Raw genomic sequence first — 18,148 nt, 5'->3', positions numbered from 1 at the left:
CCAAAAATCATCGGAAAATTGAGTAAAAAGGTGCTAAAAGAATAAAACACTTACATTTTAATATATTGTGTATATATTTATCACTTGATAGCATCAACTGCATAAGGTAACCGACGGGTGACGCATCATCATAAATTGGTAGAACATTCAGCGGAAACATCCAAATCAGCAGACGACAAGCGACGGCGGGTGCCAATACAGTAGGAAAAGACGATAAAAATAACTAGTTACTTATAAATATCAAAATATATCGAGACTATGATAGTGAAAAACTATTCAACGTACAATATTTTATTAGACAACATGAAACTTTTTAATTTAATGATGTAAAGGAGTGTAATTCGATTAAAAACGTTCAGCGAAAAGAGTAACGAGCCGACGGTCGACGGCAAAGTGAGCGTGGCCGCCCGGCCGCCCGGTGAATAATGTCATTTTAATAATCCTCAGATACTTTTTTTTAACAATGCTTGTAATAATTAAATCATGCATGTTATTTTCGGAAACAGGGCTATGAATTCCGATAAAAAATGCTACCACGTGTTTGTAATTTGCAAAATTAATATCCCTCAAATGGAATAATCAATTTAATATAAACCGTATTAACTTTCCGCGAAAAAAAAAAATAATTACACACCTACCAGTGCAATGATGAAGAGATTTTAGATCCAGGAATATATCTTATCATCTGAAAACTCGTGCAGAAATTAACAGACACTTATTTGTTACTAAAGAACACTCTAACCGCCACAACTCATCAAACAAAACAGCCACACATGCTCGTTACAAATATTTAGCTGATGACGAAAAGAATACACGACGATTAATTGAATAATTGAAGTCTGAAAACGCGTGGATAGTAGTGAGACGCGCTCGCGGACCATGCGGTGAAACGACTGCCGCGTGCGTTGCGCGTTGCCAGGTACAAGGCAGGCACGTCGCGATAATACACGTCAGTCCAACAAAAGTAGTTTATAAACAAACGTAGTGGTAAACACGTACTTGAGAAGACAAAAGTAAAAATTCACAATATTGAAGTAACACACATACACGAAACTACTTTTATTTATTTATATATTGGTTTTGGAATGCAATAAGGATGAGGAAAAACAGGAATTTATAATTTATCAATACAAATAAATAATGTATTGTCTTCTGAGTGTCTTCGTATAAGTTTACTGTATACGTCAGTTAATTAAATTATTGATGTTCACAACATCGCGACTAATTTAAATATTCTCTATAAAATAAAGTTTTAAAAGTATCAGAATCGGAAAAATAAGAAGTGAAAATAATTCATAACAAAAAAATACAAGAGGCGGTACGGCCCTTTTATCCTAGTTTTTTTTTCCATTCCGAATAGTACAATTTATATTTTATATTTTATGAACACGACTCACTACCGCTACCTTCGAACGGTGCCCTGAACACGAGTCACTTCTACCGCTACCTTCGTAGGGTGCCCTGAACACAAGTCACTTCTACCGATACCTTCGTAGGGTGCCCTGAACCCAAGTCACTTCTACCGCTACCTTCGTTCGGTGCCCTGAACACGAGTCACTTCTACCGCTACCTTCGTAAGGTGCCCTGAACACGAGTCACTTCTACCGCAACGACAAGAACGGATTTCAAATTCTTAATATACACACAAAACTTTCTATACAAAATTAAATTCTCCATGATACAAAATTAAATTCTCCATCTAGGAAAGTTATTTCGAACTAATTGTAACCCCGCGTTCGTGTGTTATACGAAAAAAACAACAATTCGGAGCGCAACGAGTACTACGGCGCAAACACACAACTTGCAATATAACTCGCGATACGGAATTTTCTCTATACAGGGAGATACAGAATTAAATTCCCCATCTAGGAAAATTATTTCAAACAAATTGTAACACGGCGATCGCGTGTTATACTAAAAACAACAATTCCTAGCGCAACGAGTACTACGGCGCACACACACAACTTTCAATATAACTCGCGTTACGGAATTTTCTCGCAATAAATTTCTATACAGGGAGATACAGAATTAAATTCCCCATATAGGAAAATTATTTCGAACTAAATGTAATACCGCGTTTGTGTGTTATACTAAAAACTACATTTCTTACCGCAACGAGTACTACGGCGCACACACAAAACTTTCAATATAACTCGCGTTACGGAATTTGCTGGCAATAAATTTCTATACAGGGAGATACAAAATTAAATTCTCCATCTAGGAAAGTTATTTCGAACTAATTGTAACCCCGCGTTCGCGTGTTATACTAAAAACTACAATTCCTAGCGCAAGGAGTAGTACGACGCACACACACAACTTTCAATATAACTCGCGTTACGGAATTTTCTCGCAACAACTTTCTACACAGAGAGAGACAAAATTAAATTCCCCATATAGGAAAATTAATTCGAACTAATTGTAACCCCGCGTTCGCGTGTTAAACTAAAAAATTACGATTCCTAGCGGAACGTGTACTACGGCGCACACACACAACGTGCAATATAACTCGCTGGAATTTTCTGGCAAAAACTTTCTATACGATACAGAATTAAATTTCACATCTAGTAAAATTATTTCGTAATAAATGTAATACAGCGTTCGTGTGTTATACTAAAAAACTACAATTCCTAGCGCAACGAGTACTACGGCGCACACACACAACGTGCAATATAACTCGCGTTACAGAATTTTCTCACAATAAATTTCTATACAGGGAGATACAGAATTAAATTCCCCAACAAGGAAAATTATTTCGAACTAATTGTAACCCCCCGTTCGCGTGTTATACTAAAAAACTACAATTCCTAGCGGAACGTGTACTACGGCGCACACACACAACGTGCAATATAACTCGCGTTACAGAATTTTCTCACAATAAATTTCTATACAGGGAGATACAGATTTAAATTTCACATCTAGTAAAATTATTTCGTAATAAATGTAATACCGCGTTCGTGTGTTATACTAAAAACTACAATTCCTAGCGGAACCTGTACTACGGCGCACACACACAACGTGCAATATAACTCGCGTTACAGAATTTTCTCACAATAAATTTCTATACAGGGATATACAGATTTAAATTCCCCATCAAGGAAAATTATTTCGAACTAATTGTAACCCCGCGTTCGCGTGTTATACAAAAAACTATAATTCCTAGCGGAACGTGTACTACGGCCGACACACACAACGTGCAAATATAACTCGCGTTACGGAATTTTTTCACAATACATTTCTATACAGGAGATACAGAATTAAATTCCCCATCAAGGAAAATTATTTCGAACTAATTGTAACCCCACGTTCGCGTGTTATACTAACTACAATTCCTAGCGGAACGTGTACTACGGCGCACACACACAACATGTACTACGGCACACACACACAATGTGTACTACGGCGCGCACACACACAACATGTTATTTAACTAGCGTTACGGAATTTTCTGGCAATAAATTTCTATACAGGGAGATACAGAATTAAATTTCCTATCAAGGAAAATTATTTCGAACTAATTGTAACCCCGCGTTCGCGTGTTATACAAAAAAAAACTACAATTCCTAGCGCAACGAGTACTACGGCGCACACACACAACTTGCAATATAACTCGCGTTACGGAATTTTCTCGCAATAACTTTCTATACAGAAAGATACAAAATTAAATTCCCCATCTAGGAAAATTAATTTGAACTAATTGTAACCCTGAGTTCGCGCGTTATACGAAAAACTACAATTCCTAGCGCAACGAGTACTAAAGCGCACACACACAACTTGCCATATAACTAGCGTTACGGAATTTTCTGGCAATAACTTTCTATACAGAGAGATACAAAATTAAATTCCCCATCTAGGAAAATTAATTCGAACTAATTGTAACCCCGCGTTCGCGTGTTATACGAAAAAACTACAATTCCTAGCGCAACGTACTATACTACGGCGCACACACACAACTTGCAATATAACTCGCGTTACGGAATTCTCTCGCAATAAATTTCTATACAGGGAGATACAGAATTAAATTCCCCATCTAGGAAAATATTTCGAAATAAATGTAACACCGCGGTCGTGTGTTATATTATAAAACTACAATTCCTACCGCAACGAGTACTACAGCGCACACACACAACTTTCAATATAACTCGCGTCACAGAATTTTATCACAATAAATTTCTATACAGGAGATACAGAATTAAATCGCGACTAATTTAAATATTCTCTATAAAATAAAGTATTAAAATCGAAAGTATGAGAATCGGAAAAATAAAGGGTGCAAAAATTCATAACAAAAAATACAAGAGTCGGTGCGGCATCCTTTCCCAGTTTTTTTTCAATTTCGAATAGCACAATTTATATTTTATATTTTCTGAAAACGACTCACTACTGCTACCTTCGACCGGTGCCCTGAACACGAGTCACTTCTACCGCTACCTTCGTAGGGTGCCCTGAACACGAGTCACTTCTACCGTCACCCCTACGGTGCTCTGAACACGAGTCACTTTTACCGCTGCCCTTGTACGGTGCCCTGAATGTGAGTCACTTCTACCGTCACCCATTACGGTGCTCTGAACACGAGTCAATTCTATCGCCACCCAGCTACGGTACACCGAATGAGACTCAACTATACCAACAAAAAATTAACAAAACCCCTATTGCGCTATCAGAATCCGATAAAAAATTTGAACATTTCACAAAGGTTTTCCGCATTATGATCCGTTTTCCATATTACCATTAAGTGAAATAACTATATACGCCCCCTAATTTGCGGGCTATTGCAACACCCAGGTAAAATGTGATAAAATGTGATGCAATTGGAATGTAAACATCAATCGCAAACATATAAAAATTAGGTATTTTAAACGCACAATTAACCATTAACAAAACACTGCAGATGCATGTTACAACTAAATAGTCAATGATGACCGAATACAATGCAAATTTTGAAAATAATAGTCCGATAAAACGATACGAATCGCGCGAAATACGTCTAGATACGTCAGCGACCGGCACGAAACTGGCTGCAATCCATCGATAGCGCAAGCAACGATGCGACAGTTCCCTATAAGGCAATGTGCCTGCAGCATGGACCCCGCAGGTAAAAGCAATATATGCGCAAAGCGGCCCGCCGTTACCTGCGATCACAACTAAACTATGACGTGACAACGTGCAGCGTGAAGCGATGGCAAAGCAACAGACGGGCATTCGATAAGAAAGTGTAAATTGTGTTAAAAACAAACACAATTTTGGTATCAAATGCCCATGTTTGCTAATAAATATAGAAATAAAGAATACAATTCTATTTTATGATGTTTAGTTCAGGTAAGTACCATCTCTGAATGCTACAGATAGTAGTCCCGGAATTAAAATTCTTAAAGCGTATCAAAAATTAAAATTCGAGTTGTTTTCATAGGGTAAAGGGCAAAAAAACGTGACTAAAAAGTGTAATTTTTCTTTTTCTACCCAATTCATTCAATTTCGAATATATCGTAAACTAAAAGCGGTAGTAAGTAATATTAATCTACGAGAAATTCTCTGTAAGACAAAGTATTTAAATATTGCAAGATGTGCTTCAGCAAAGCAAACAAGGTCGCAACAATTCATGATAAGACTACCTACGCGATTTGCAATAGACACGATACCTAAACTAGAATATGCTGCATGCAGCAAGTTGATGCGGCGTGAGAAGACGGCGCGCGGGACACATGCGATAAATAGTTGTTTATATCGAATCGCTGATAACAGCACTATACAAAATTATTCTCGTGGCCACGTTTGTCAATAAATATAAAATAAGTCATATAACACGATTTTATGATTTTCAGTTCATCCTAGTGCCATCTATGAATGCTACAGATAGTAGTCCCGGAATATGGCAACATCAAAATAAAAACTTAAAATTTTCAAATTTAATGTTTCTGTGCAAAATGTGAATTTTATCAAATTGCGGGAAAACTTTAAAGTTTGAATTTACAAATTTAATTTTTCTGTGGAAAATGGGACCTCACATTTGATCAAATTGCAGGAAAACAACAAGTCCAAGAATAAAATCTTATGAAAATAAAATGCTCAGGGAGACCTTCTATAACAACTTCCAAAATAAAACCTTTAAATTTCCAAATTTAATTTTTCTGTGGAAAATGGGTCTTTACATTTTATTAAATTTCGGGAAAACTATTAGTTCAAGAGTAAAGTTTTACTAAAATAAAATTCTCAAGAGGATTTATTATGGCAACATTCAAAATAAAAACAAATTTTCAAATTTAATTTTTCTCCGGAAAATGTAAGTTCATATTTACTCAAATTAGGGAATTTAATTTAATTAATATTTTAATTTAAAGCTGTGCGTCCTAGAGTAAAATTTTACTCTGATAAAGTGTTCAGAGCGACGTTTTTTTCCATTTAACTTTCATTCATTCATTCTCTAATTTCAGGAAAATCGTAAAATCGAAAAATAGATACTATGAAGAATGAAAAATTTCACTCACCAGTGTATCGAACACCGTAAATCAAATTCGAGTAGATACTGAAATAAACAAGAAACAAAACATTAATTATACATTTTCTGACAATGTTGAAATGAATCCAAGTTCTGGAGAAACCCAAATTATGCCTTAAAAATTGTCTTATTTTCCATAATTATTTAAATAATAATATTTACCAGATAGAACAGCCGCCCGTCGTGTTCTGCTGAAGACAAAAATGGTTCGCACAACTTCAAAATATTATTTACAATCACACAACATGGCCGACTGGCGTCCGACGGCAAGCGAAGCTAGAAACACGCGAAACTGCAATAAACACACAAAACATTGAATTCCGAAGATTACACACGCGATAAATATATAGCGACTAAAACCCGTCTATTAACACTAAATTCCAGCAAATATAACGCGATATAACGAATTTACAACACGAAACACGAATATCCATTTAAGTATTAGTACTTATCGCACGAAGTAAGAGTTGTGTGCCGGCCACACTAGAACTGGGCACGCCGACTTTCACTTGCAGGAATATTTTTAGCGAAAACATGTATTATTGCGCCATTTGAGGTTACTTTTGAGTACCTCAAGAAAACACAAAGTGTATCAAAAAGTGTGGCGTGCATATGAGGCAGTGAGGGGTTGGCTATGTGTCAGTGTACGGTCACGCACTCAAATGGCAGTGCCCGTGTGTTACACGTATACGCAACTGCGCATGCACCATCCTATCTAAACGAATAGCAATTTTTATACATAACTCACCGCTTCGAATGAAGATGTCGCTAGAATGTGTTAATTCAAAATTAATGAACTAAATTTGGCAATTTTAATGCAAATATTCATTAATTTAGCAATAAATAAACATAATACACTGCATAAATAGTCAATGAAAGTATATATTCGTCATAAAATCACATATTTTCTTTAAAATTGCATCAAATCTCTTCAAAACTACAAAAAAGCATAAAAACATTCAAATTTTACTTCTTTAGTAATTTACTCTTGAAATTAAATACCTATATCATTTTGGTTAATAAAAATCGTCTAAATATTCATTAATTCATATTATTTTCCGTCGGAAACTACCTATATCAGGTCATATCCACCGCAACATTCATACGTGCCTGAATGCCTGAATCAAGTCATTTCTACCGCCACCTTTATACGGTGCCCTGAATCGAGTCACTTCTACCGCTAACATCACACAGTGCCCTGAATCAGGTCACTTCTACCGCTACCTTCATACGGTGCCCTAAACACTAGTTACTTCAACCGCTAACAAATACAACTCGACGGAGAACTTAATTCCGCATCTTTCGAGGCCGAGCTGAATTTACTGAGCTGCCAAGATCGCGTACAAACCCGAAAAATACAAATATTTTCTGAAAAAAGGTGACAAAGCGATAATTCACCTTTTTATGCAAATTTTCGCGGGTTGCAGGTCGAATTACTGCAACAGACAAGTACAACCCGACGGAGAATTTAATTCTACATCTCTAGATGCCCGCTAAAGTTTGCGCGCAGCCCGTTCGAAATGCATTAATGCGCAATTATTAAAAGATGTACCTATGTATGTATTACGAACATGAGTGTATAAAAGAAGCAAGTAATGATACCTTACCTGTATTTTATGCGTTGCAACAGTTCGACAAGGGCTGACGATGATAATAGTCTGCGAAATAAATTACATTGTTAATTACATTGTTGTTAATTGTCTCTCTAACTTTAACATTACGTTGAGAAACTTCAACAAAATAAAGGTAAAGGTACGGGTGGGAAGTACGAAGGGTATGCATGGTGTTGAGAAACTCCTAACTCTCTTCTGACGTGGAGAATCTAGAAGAAGGTCAATTTGTTTACGAGATACTGAATGTTTTTCACACCATGTTTTCAAATTTTCATAAAATTGCCAACTTTTGAAGTTCATTTCAGAACACTTTCAAAGGGTCTAAATCAGTGGTTCCTAACCTTTTCAATGTCACTACCCCTGTGAACAAGTATGGGACTTGAGTTTACCCCTAGCTAAAATAATTAAAACCACATAAATTTGTACAAAAATTTGTTTATTATGTAAGAAATTACACATTTTCGTAACAGTAATATATAAATCTCGGAGTCTAGTGTGAAGGTTGAAATTGCTTTGCATTCGCAAGTTTGACAATATTTGGTTCGGTTTCACTCAACGCGCATCTCATGTCATGCTCAACATTCAGACGGTTTCTGGCTTTTTGTTTTAATGTGACAAGAGTTGAGAAACCCGTTTCACATCTGTATGTTGTAGCAAATGGAATCAACATTTTTAAAGCTCTGTCAGCTATAATAGGATATTCTGCAGCTACTTTTCGCCAAAATGTGCAGAGTTTATCATTTTGGAAGTCAACTTTTAATGAATTATTCTCATGCAGTCCGAGAAACTCTACTTTCCCAGACACATCTTCGTCCTTGAAAATATCAACGCAAGTAGAAAATGGTCTTAAAATCCAGGAGTAGGATTCACGACTGTCCATGTTTGGAAAATATTGCTGCAGTGAGTCTATCACGGCAGTTAAATGTTCAACCACGGAATTCTCAAACGTGATTTTGTCTTGTTTAATATTTCCTAATTGCTCACTTAGGTGTGAAAACATTGATACATCACCAGCTTGGACTCTACGTAATAGACTAATAGACTCTAAATAATAGCGCCGCGAAACTTGGGGAAAATATATTAGTTCAGAAGATACAGGTACGATTTTCGTACGTGTATCCCTTGAACGCATTATCTTGAACTCTTAAAGGGGAGCAGGGTTACCGAGGTTCCTAGCTAGTATCTATATTATGCTATAATGCAGGTAAATAAGCATAGATACGAGAATATTTAGCGATATAGATTTTATTCGATAAAATTGAGTTGACTCCAGTAATGAATTGTTAAGGCACTTACGTGATGAAACTCCATAATTATCGACGAATGAAAGAATAAAACTTAAGGGTTTCACAAAACTTATTACACGCTGCAACATGTTGTGGCACACTGTGTGAAATATGATCGTCCACCAAAGTTTAACAATCAGCCGGTCGGCAATGTTGCCAGCTGAAGATTTCGAGTATAAGTTCAAATATCATGTTTGATGTATATGCAACTAAGAGCACACTTACAATATAAAAAAAATTAAGGGTTAGAATCACTGAAAAATAACAAACGTTTGCTAAACAAGTTTTATAAAACTAACTACAAAGTTGTTTTGCCCACAAATAACAAATAGAATGGATGAAAATAATCCCATTCCTGCATTTAAAAAACCAGTGTTAATTGGTAAAGTCGGAAAGCTTCCAAAACAAGTACAAGTTCAAAAATCTGAACAAACTGTGAACATAAATAAACCAGATGAAACTACTGAACTTACAAATGTTTCAATTAATGAAAATACTGTAGAGAAATTTGAACGTCCTCCGGAACCTCCGGCTCAAGAGCCAAGCCAAAAAAGGTAGTCAACTGAATTACACTGAACCTGAATGGTCAGGAACACCCAGTGAAGATTCACATTATGGACTGGAAATATTAAAACAAGGTTCTATCATAGGAAGCCACAGTTTACAAGATAAAAGTTACTGGATTTTTGGTAGATTACCTCAATGTGATCTATCCATGGCCCATCCAACTATATCAAGGTACATACATATTAAAATGCTATTAAGAGACTCTTCATTTAACTACAATTTTCTTATAACACATTATTTTATATAAATTTTGTAGATATCATGCAATACTTCAGTACAGAAAAGAAGACTCAGAAAAGGAGAAGAAGGGCTATTATTTATATGATTTGGGTAGTACACATGGAACATTTTTAAATAAACTCCGGTTGAAACCAAAGAAATATGTCAGAGTTCAGGTATGTAATTCCAAAGATTCTAATGATCACCACTTAGATTTTGATTGATTGTCTTCAAAGTCTCCATTGATTTAGCATAGAATTCATCTGCTTGTTTTGATCTTTGATTGGACTTTTTCACTTTTGAGTCTAGCAACTCCAATTGAGCTTTCAACTGATTCATTTCTTCTTCAATTTCCTCATTGCTCTTTTTCATAAGCTCTTCGTAGTCTTCTACGGAATTCAATTCGCCGAATTTTGTGTCGCTTCTTCTGTCTTTAATATTATCCATATCTTTTCTGGCTTTATTTAAATATGCAGTGCTTTCTGCTAGTTTAATTTTTAGTTGGTCAAAGTAGTCATTAGCACGTTGCGATCGAAGTTTTTCTTCTTTTTTCATTGCTTTAGTTTTTTCAATAAGAGATACTATTTTGTCAAAGTTGTAATCCTTGGGTTCCTCTTCTTCTGTTGCCTCAAGGAGGTCGTTGAGTACTTTAATTTGCTTTTTCTCGCCCATTTTAATGAATTCTTGCTTGGTACAGCACCTCCAAATAATAAAACTTCAAAACCTAAATGAAACAGGTTTTTAAATGAATTTGTTTGCTCAATATCACCATGACAACGTCTACACACATTTGTTTTTATTTTCAGGTGGGTCACATGATTAAGTTGGGTTGCAGTTCACGTTCCTATATACTAGTTGGTCCAGATGAGGACCAAGAAGAGGAATCTGAGTTGACAATCACAGAGATGAAACAAAAACGTCAGGAGGAACTTGCAAGACGAGAGGCGCTCGTGAAGGAAGCAGAGATTAAAGCGGAAGAGGAACGCATCGCCAGAGAGAAGCGTGAAGAAGAGCGAGGTGTTGATTGGGGAATGGGGGAAGATGCAGATGTTGAAACTGATTTAACTGAAAATCCCTATGCACAAACGAACAATGAAGATTTATACATCGATGATCCGAAGAAAGCCTTGCGAGGTTTTATGGAGCGAGAAGGTGCCGAATTTGAGTACGATTGCACAGAGCAGGGAATTGGACAATTTCTATGCAAAGTAGTCCTGCCAATTGATGATGAGCGGGGGCGGCCCATTGTCGCCGAGGTTCTACACAAGGGCAAGAAGAAGGAAGCAGTTGCACAGTGTGCTCTCGAGGCTTGTCGAATTTTAGATCGTCATGGCGTCCTACGTCAAGCTACACATGGTACGTACATATTTCTACATTAATCATCATATTTGATAAATTATAATTAATTTTTGTTTTCTTAGAAAGTAAAAAACGCAAAGCGAAGAATTGGCAAGACAACGATTTCTACGACAGCGACGATGACACCTTTCTGGATCGCACTGGAACAATTGAACGCAAACGAGAGAATCGTATGAAACAGAAACAACCCCAACAGGCTGAAACCTATCAAAGTTTGTTGGATAAAGAAAAGTCTATGTCCGAGCGAATAAACAGCATCCAACGTGAATTAACAGCTTCCCAATCAGCAACGCAAAGCGTCACAGAGGAGGTAGATTCACTGGAGTCGTTCATGGCCGAGTTGAAACAACCGAAACTAGATAAGGAAAAGATGATGCAATTGAAAACTGAACTAGTGCGGTTAAAACAAGATCACGCGCAAGTTATCAAGCTGGTTAATATTGCTCGACCCGCCGACCTGCCACCTTTGACTACGCAATACGACTCACAGGCGACAAAAACACAAAATAAGTCAAAGTTTCCTATGTTTGGTAAACGCTTAAAAGTAAAGGTGGCAATACCTAAGGAGAAAGCAGTAGAAAAACCAGTTGATGATAATGATGAACAGGATGACAATTATGATGTGAAAAACCCGATTGAAGAGAAAATGGAGGTTGTTGAAAGTCTAGTTGAGGCGGAAAGTACAAATAAGAAAGCATTTATTATTGAAAATGAAAATACAAAATTAAGTGAAGAGAAAAGAGAGACAATAGTTATGAAATTTAATAATTCAACTAGCAAATTAACGAAAAATACAGTATCTGAGACAAAAGACAAAGATGTTGATGTTTCAAATAGCATACAAAGCAAAACAGAGGATTCAGAGAGTAAACGAAAAAAGAATCAACGACGAATCGCACAACGCGAAGAAAAACTCGAGAAGGAAAAACAGCGAGGTTACGCCGAAGACTTGCGAAAAGAGGATTACAACATGTGGGTACCGCCAGAAGACCAAACCGGAGACGGAAAAACTTCTCTTAACGATAAATACGGTTATTGATGGATTTATTTTCTATTGTAAGAATGTAAGTCTGTGATTTTTATTATGTGAATATATTCAATCTTATTCAATTTTATTCATATAAAGTTATTTTAATTATATGAATTTTGAATTGAAAAGTTACTTCCTCAGGCTTTCCAATTTGCATTTGCATGAATCATAACTTTAATAGCATTCATTTCGGGTGTCATCGCAGTTTGAAAAGCTTTCTCCGTCTCCTCAATTTTGTAATGGTGTGTTACCAATGGGCGTACGTTTACCTTTCCAGTTGCAATCAATTCCAATGCAGTTGGATAGCAATTGACATACCTGAAAACTCCTCTGATGTCAACTTCCCTTACCAATGCGTTGCACAGCGGTAATGTCATTTCGGCGGCGCCCATGCCGATGAGAAGTGCTACACCTCCACTACGAGTAGCTTTGATTGCAACTCGCACGGATTGCTCGGCACCGCTGCAGTCCATGGAGACATCAGGTTCGCAACCGAGGGAATCAACGATTTTCTTGATCAAATCCTCATCGGAATCACCTTTGTTGACCAGAATTGTATGGTCTGCACCCAGTTGCTTCGCCAATTCCAAGCGTTTTGATGAAATGTCCGTGATGATTACTTTAGAAGCCCCGAAAGCTTTGGCTGATAGAAGAGTGACCAAACCAATTGGTCCTGCGCCAAGAACTAGCACTCTAGACCCGACTTTAATATTAGCACGTTTGCAGCCGTGTACACCCACTGACAGTGGCTCCAGCATGGCACCTTCTTCCAATGTTACATTGTCAGGAAGTCTAGATTTTTAGATAAGTTTTTAAAATGTGAATCATATGTTTAAAAAATGCTTACTTAAAACAGAAATCCGCTGGGTGGGCGTAATATCGCATTAAATTACCATCAACTGGTGGTGTGGCACAGAAAATCATATCAGGGCACAAGTTGTACCTGCCTTCTTTGCAATAGTTGCACTTCCTGCAGCTGTAGCCTGGTTCAATGGCGACTCTATCTCCTATAACATTAGAAATAATACTGAATAAAAATCATTTCAAAAAATGAAAAACCAACCCTTTTGCAGATGTTTTACATTTTTGCCCACAGAAACAACTGTTCCTGAGGCTTCATGACCAATTATCATAGGTTTCTCAACAATAAAATTCCCAATTCTGCCCTTAGTTAAGTAATGAACATCTGAACCACAAATACCAACAGCACCCATTTCCAAGAGGACATCTGAAAACACAAAGTAGAAAACATTTTTTAATACCTAAAAGTTTATTTTTGAATGGATTGGAGGTTATTATTACCATCATCTTTTATTGTTGGAATTGGCCTTTGTTCCTATAAATAATATAAATTAAATATAATAATTTAAAATGGTTCATTATTACCAGTCTGATATCATTGATACCATAAAGGACTGCTGTGAGATTATCTTTCCCCGCCATTTTTTCTGTACAACGCCAACTTGACTACAACTTGGTGTAACGAGCACTTGTCGATGAATAAATAGAACTTAACAAGATAATTGTTTTGAACTCACAACATGAATTAGGGAGTGATAAAAAAATCAAAGCTTGCTTACATAATATTTGCATTCAATATTTACGTACGAGATATGAGAGTGTTGAAAATATTTGTGTGCTGTGTTATGGCTGTTATGTGATTGTTATCATCAGTTTGGTATTTTATGGTTTTGAATTACGTAAACCGTTTTTGCCTAGCCTAGTCACGTATGCAGCTCATTTCCATATTGCGTAATTTACATTATTATCTTCAAAGTCGCATTAAGGGCGCTCTACATATAAGTCGTCAAATTAGCATTTTATTACAAGACTATTGTGTTTCTTTTATTGTTATTTAATTATGTGTTTAGAGAAAGAATTATTACGTTTTAAGATTCTGTGATTTTCTTGTTGTTTGTGTTTACATGTAAATACCTTTCAAGATCCACATTTGTTTTATCAAAAAGAAAGTTTGGTGCGCTGTAATGTCTATACTAATATCTAAAACTTAGTAAAAACACAAAATTAGTCTGACAAGAATATGTTACTAAAATAAAGTAATCATATAGACACATGCTTTCAATATTTTGTAATAAAAAGCTTACAATTTCAATTTTAATTTTTGACGTAAGAAATCATAGAGAAAATTCAAAATCCAGTTTATTGCACTTTTCTTGAAAACCACTGAATTTAAAGAAAAATGGTTTTCAGATTCGTATTTAGGACAAAATTTTACATCAATTAACATTTAAAAATATTAATTTTTCTACAATTATGTAATAAATGAAAATGGCCAATAACTTGAAAACAAATTGCGTCATCAAAACCAAACCAAGATTTATGGATTCCTTGCATCATTCCACATCTAGTTTGAAAGTTTCGTGAAAATCGGAGAGGTGGTCTAATTTGGTCAGTTTAGATTTTCACTAGTTATTTTTGAAAAAATCGTGTTATCAAAAAACTCATTAGATATCTTTAATTGCCTTGTAATTCTCTATCGATTGGCGTTTTCCATTTTCTTCTACCGTAAAAAATAATTTTTGAGCCTAGAAAGAGTCAAGTGTAACCTCTTGATGATTTTCAGCAGTTTTTAATCAACTTTTAAAAATGAAAAAACTAAATCTGCCATTTTATAGATCCATATCATGACATGAAGAAATTGAAGAAAATTATTTTCCAACTTTATAATTTTCCGAGATAATCGGGTCGGAAAATTTGTCTTACACACTTTCTATTTGAAAATTTGAAAATATTATTGTATGTAGAATTCTTTGCTGAATACAAAACCGTTATTTGTTTTTGTGTACCTTTATTAGTTTCTGAGCTAATTAATAACCAAGTATAGCCGGAGGTACACGTTTCACTAAAAGACAGAGCTACTCAGCTAAGCATAAAAGCTATTAAGTAAAAAGTTTAGCCAAGAAGGAAATTGAAAGCCACTCTATACATTAGTATTATCAGCTTTAAATAATTAGTAAAACCACACACTAAAATGCCAGGCGCCTCCGCCAATAAATATGACTTTCGGGTTAAAAAATAAAAGTTGATAATTTTATCGTTGATTACAAAAGATAATATAGATACACATCAATTATCTTAGTAAAATTTTCCTTTATCTTTTTTGTTTTAAGAGTTATTAAAGTTTGAATTGCAGTATCGAGGATGTCAGGACGAGAATTAATAATTAATTATAATCTGATTATAATATGTGGGTAGAATCTTGATTCAGTCATCAGGATTTTATAATATCAATTTTTAACTTTCTTGAAGGTTTTGACTAAAATTAATTTAAAAAAAGTTCGTACCGGACCAGGCAAAATAAATTTTCAGGAAAAATATCGACCCTGCCCTTCAACCACAATAAAAACACATTAGGACATTTTTGACAAAAGAAGTAAAATATTGAAAGCAAATTATCATATTGATTCTTTCTGCGTTTTGAAGTACTTCCTTGGCATTTAGGAGATGAAAAATTATAAGGAAACGGTACGAGGTCTCCTTACCTATAAAATGACGTAGAGAAAGCGAATATTACATCATTAGCAGAGGATATTCGGAAAAAATAGTAATGTTTGCTGGTACTAAACAGTTCCTTAAGAATAATGAAAATTTAAAATCTTGTTTAAGTGATATTGATTACTTTTAAGTCAGCGTTTACTTAGATACAATGGTTAACAGTTATAAACTATTTTAAGTAGCAAAATACTCTAATCACTGTCAGAACCAGAGCCAGACCCAGATCGTGATCCTGAACGAGAACGCGATCTAGACCTTGATCTGCTTCCAGATTTTGAACGTGATCTCGACCGAGACACAGATCTGGATCTAGACCTCGATTGCGATCTCGATCCTGAACGTGATCTTGACTTCGAATGGGAACGCGATCTGGACCCAGAACGCGACCTGCTACCAGACTTTGACCGAGATCTGGACCTCGAAACAGATCGCGACTTGGAGCCAGATTTCGACCTAGAACGTGAGCGGGATTGCGACCTGGACCTGGATCCAGACTTAGACCTAGAGCGAGAACGGGATTTAGAGCGTGATCTGCCTGAAGACCTAGACGACGCCCGAGATCGTTCTCCGTCACTCTCATTGTCTGATTGTGACTTATCTTTTGCGCTCTCCGATTCACCACCGCTTTCATCGTCCTGTGCATTTATCTGAGCATCTTCTTCCGCACCTAAGTCTAACTCTTCATCATCTTCACCGGGCGGTTCAAGCTGCTTCTCCCTGTAGCGTTGCATACGGAACTCCTGTGGCTCCATCGTACGATGCTGCACCACCAGTCTGGTGTTAGTTGTGTTGTGTCTTGGCGTTTCGCCGAGTTTCTGTCGTCTCTTACTCAATCGCACGCGTGTTTCAAGTTCATTGTAATAGACAGCGTCGTCACGCACTACCAGGTAATAGTTTTCTTCGTAACCCTTGCTGGCTTTACTCTTCACGTTCCAGTTGTACTCGCGAGCCATCTTATACTCATATTCTTGTTCATCTTCATACTCTACATTATTAGCTGCGTCATACCGCCTCTTCTCCAAGGTCTCCTCTGTTGGTAAGAAGTAAGCAACAAATTGCTCGCCGCTTTCATCCATCACACCACGAATCATCGCCTGAGACATTTCTTCAATTTGTGCGGGTACTTGCTTGCCAACCGGAGCTGGATCCGAATCGAAAATAACCTGGGCACATGGATATTTCCACAGTTTAAAGTCGGGGAAGACATCCATTACTTCAATAGGCACCACATTTGGTTTGCTGTAGTGTTTCTCAATGGGAATCTTGCAGTCTTCAAATGTTTTCTCAATAGCTTTAATCTGTGAATCCCTGTCCATATAAAGTGTCTCATTCTTGAGGTTCTTTTTGATACTGTAACCAACTTTAGCTTCCACTTTGTCCATAGTTTGAGGCTGGAAGCGCGTCTGTTCAGTAGAGATATATTCTGTCCTTCTAAGCCAAGACACAGATCTGGCATGATGTCTGGATCTTTTGGAGTCTTGTGGTGCAAGAACATCTTCTTCCAGTAATTTTTCATCTGCTGGATCTAAAGTGGCACCCACCTCACAAGCATAGATATCTTTGTTGATTAAGTCAATATGTACACCAAGGTCATGTTCAGTTAAGATTTCATAGCGATAATTTCTTTCCAAGGATGTTGGATTATATTGGATGAACCTCAAATTAAAAACAATGAACATTAGAAAAAAATAACAGTTTAGACATGCACTGCTTACCTGGTTGATTCAAAAGGATATGAGATAAACTTTAAGTCAAACGGAATATCAGGTAAAGTATTGCAGTATTTCACTTTTATGGCCAACTCAGATCTGAAAAAGTTTTGTATTAGTTTTATGTGCAATATATAGGAATGATATATTATACCTTCGTTCTGCGGGTTTCACCGGCCGCTTTTCAGCGGTATTAGCGCCGTTCTGTATCGTTGGCGGCATGGTAATTCGAACCCACGAATTATCTATAAAATAGTTCTTGAGGAGCTCGAAATGTAAATTGATTACAAACCAGCCACAAACAAAAAAGTAAGGTTATGTGTTTAGGGTCCCTAGATCACCAAGTATTGCTTGCA

At 36.4% G+C, this 18,148-nt stretch overlaps 3 protein-coding genes across 3 annotated transcripts; 1 reads left to right on the top strand and 2 right to left on the bottom strand.

Moving 5' to 3' along the window:
* Positions 1-9,585: 9,585 nt before the first annotated feature.
* LOC135790399 (kanadaptin) lies at positions 9,586-12,662 on the top strand. Its single transcript, XM_065300609.1, is given in 5 exon segments — positions 9,586-9,947; positions 9,949-10,130; positions 10,216-10,354; positions 10,985-11,534; positions 11,600-12,662. Coding segments are annotated over 5 exon segments (2,070 nt in total). The 5' UTR covers positions 9,586-9,725; the 3' UTR covers positions 12,577-12,662.
* On the bottom strand, positions 12,614-14,154 carry LOC135790403 (sorbitol dehydrogenase-like). The gene is made up of 5 exons (XM_065300615.1): positions 13,954-14,154; positions 13,870-13,903; positions 13,631-13,795; positions 13,415-13,574; positions 12,614-13,359 (listed from the first exon to the last, which is right to left on the bottom strand). Exons 1-5 carry the CDS (start codon positions 14,008-14,010, stop codon positions 12,705-12,707), a joined length of 1,071 nt encoding a protein of 356 aa, XP_065156687.1. The 5' UTR covers positions 14,011-14,154; the 3' UTR covers positions 12,614-12,704.
* atms (RNA polymerase II-associated factor 1-like protein antimeros) lies at positions 13,953-18,148 on the bottom strand. Its single transcript, XM_065300613.1, has 3 exons — positions 17,947-18,148; positions 17,799-17,891; positions 13,953-17,739 (listed from the first exon to the last, which is right to left on the bottom strand). The coding sequence occupies exons 1-3, from the start codon at positions 18,012-18,014 to the stop codon at positions 16,275-16,277; spliced, it is 1,626 nt and encodes a 541-aa protein (XP_065156685.1). The 5' UTR covers positions 18,015-18,148; the 3' UTR covers positions 13,953-16,274.

This window comes from Atheta coriaria, unplaced genomic scaffold (assembly GCF_025399875.1).
Source record: "Atheta coriaria isolate IRGN ID8LTWV9N9 unplaced genomic scaffold, Caltech_Dcor_3.1 hic_scaffold_4_pilon, whole genome shotgun sequence".
NCBI lineage: Eukaryota > Metazoa > Arthropoda > Insecta > Coleoptera > Staphylinidae > Dalotia > Dalotia coriaria.
The sequence above is the reverse complement of the archived record's forward strand: the minus strand, read 5'-3'. Positions and strand labels throughout refer to the sequence as shown.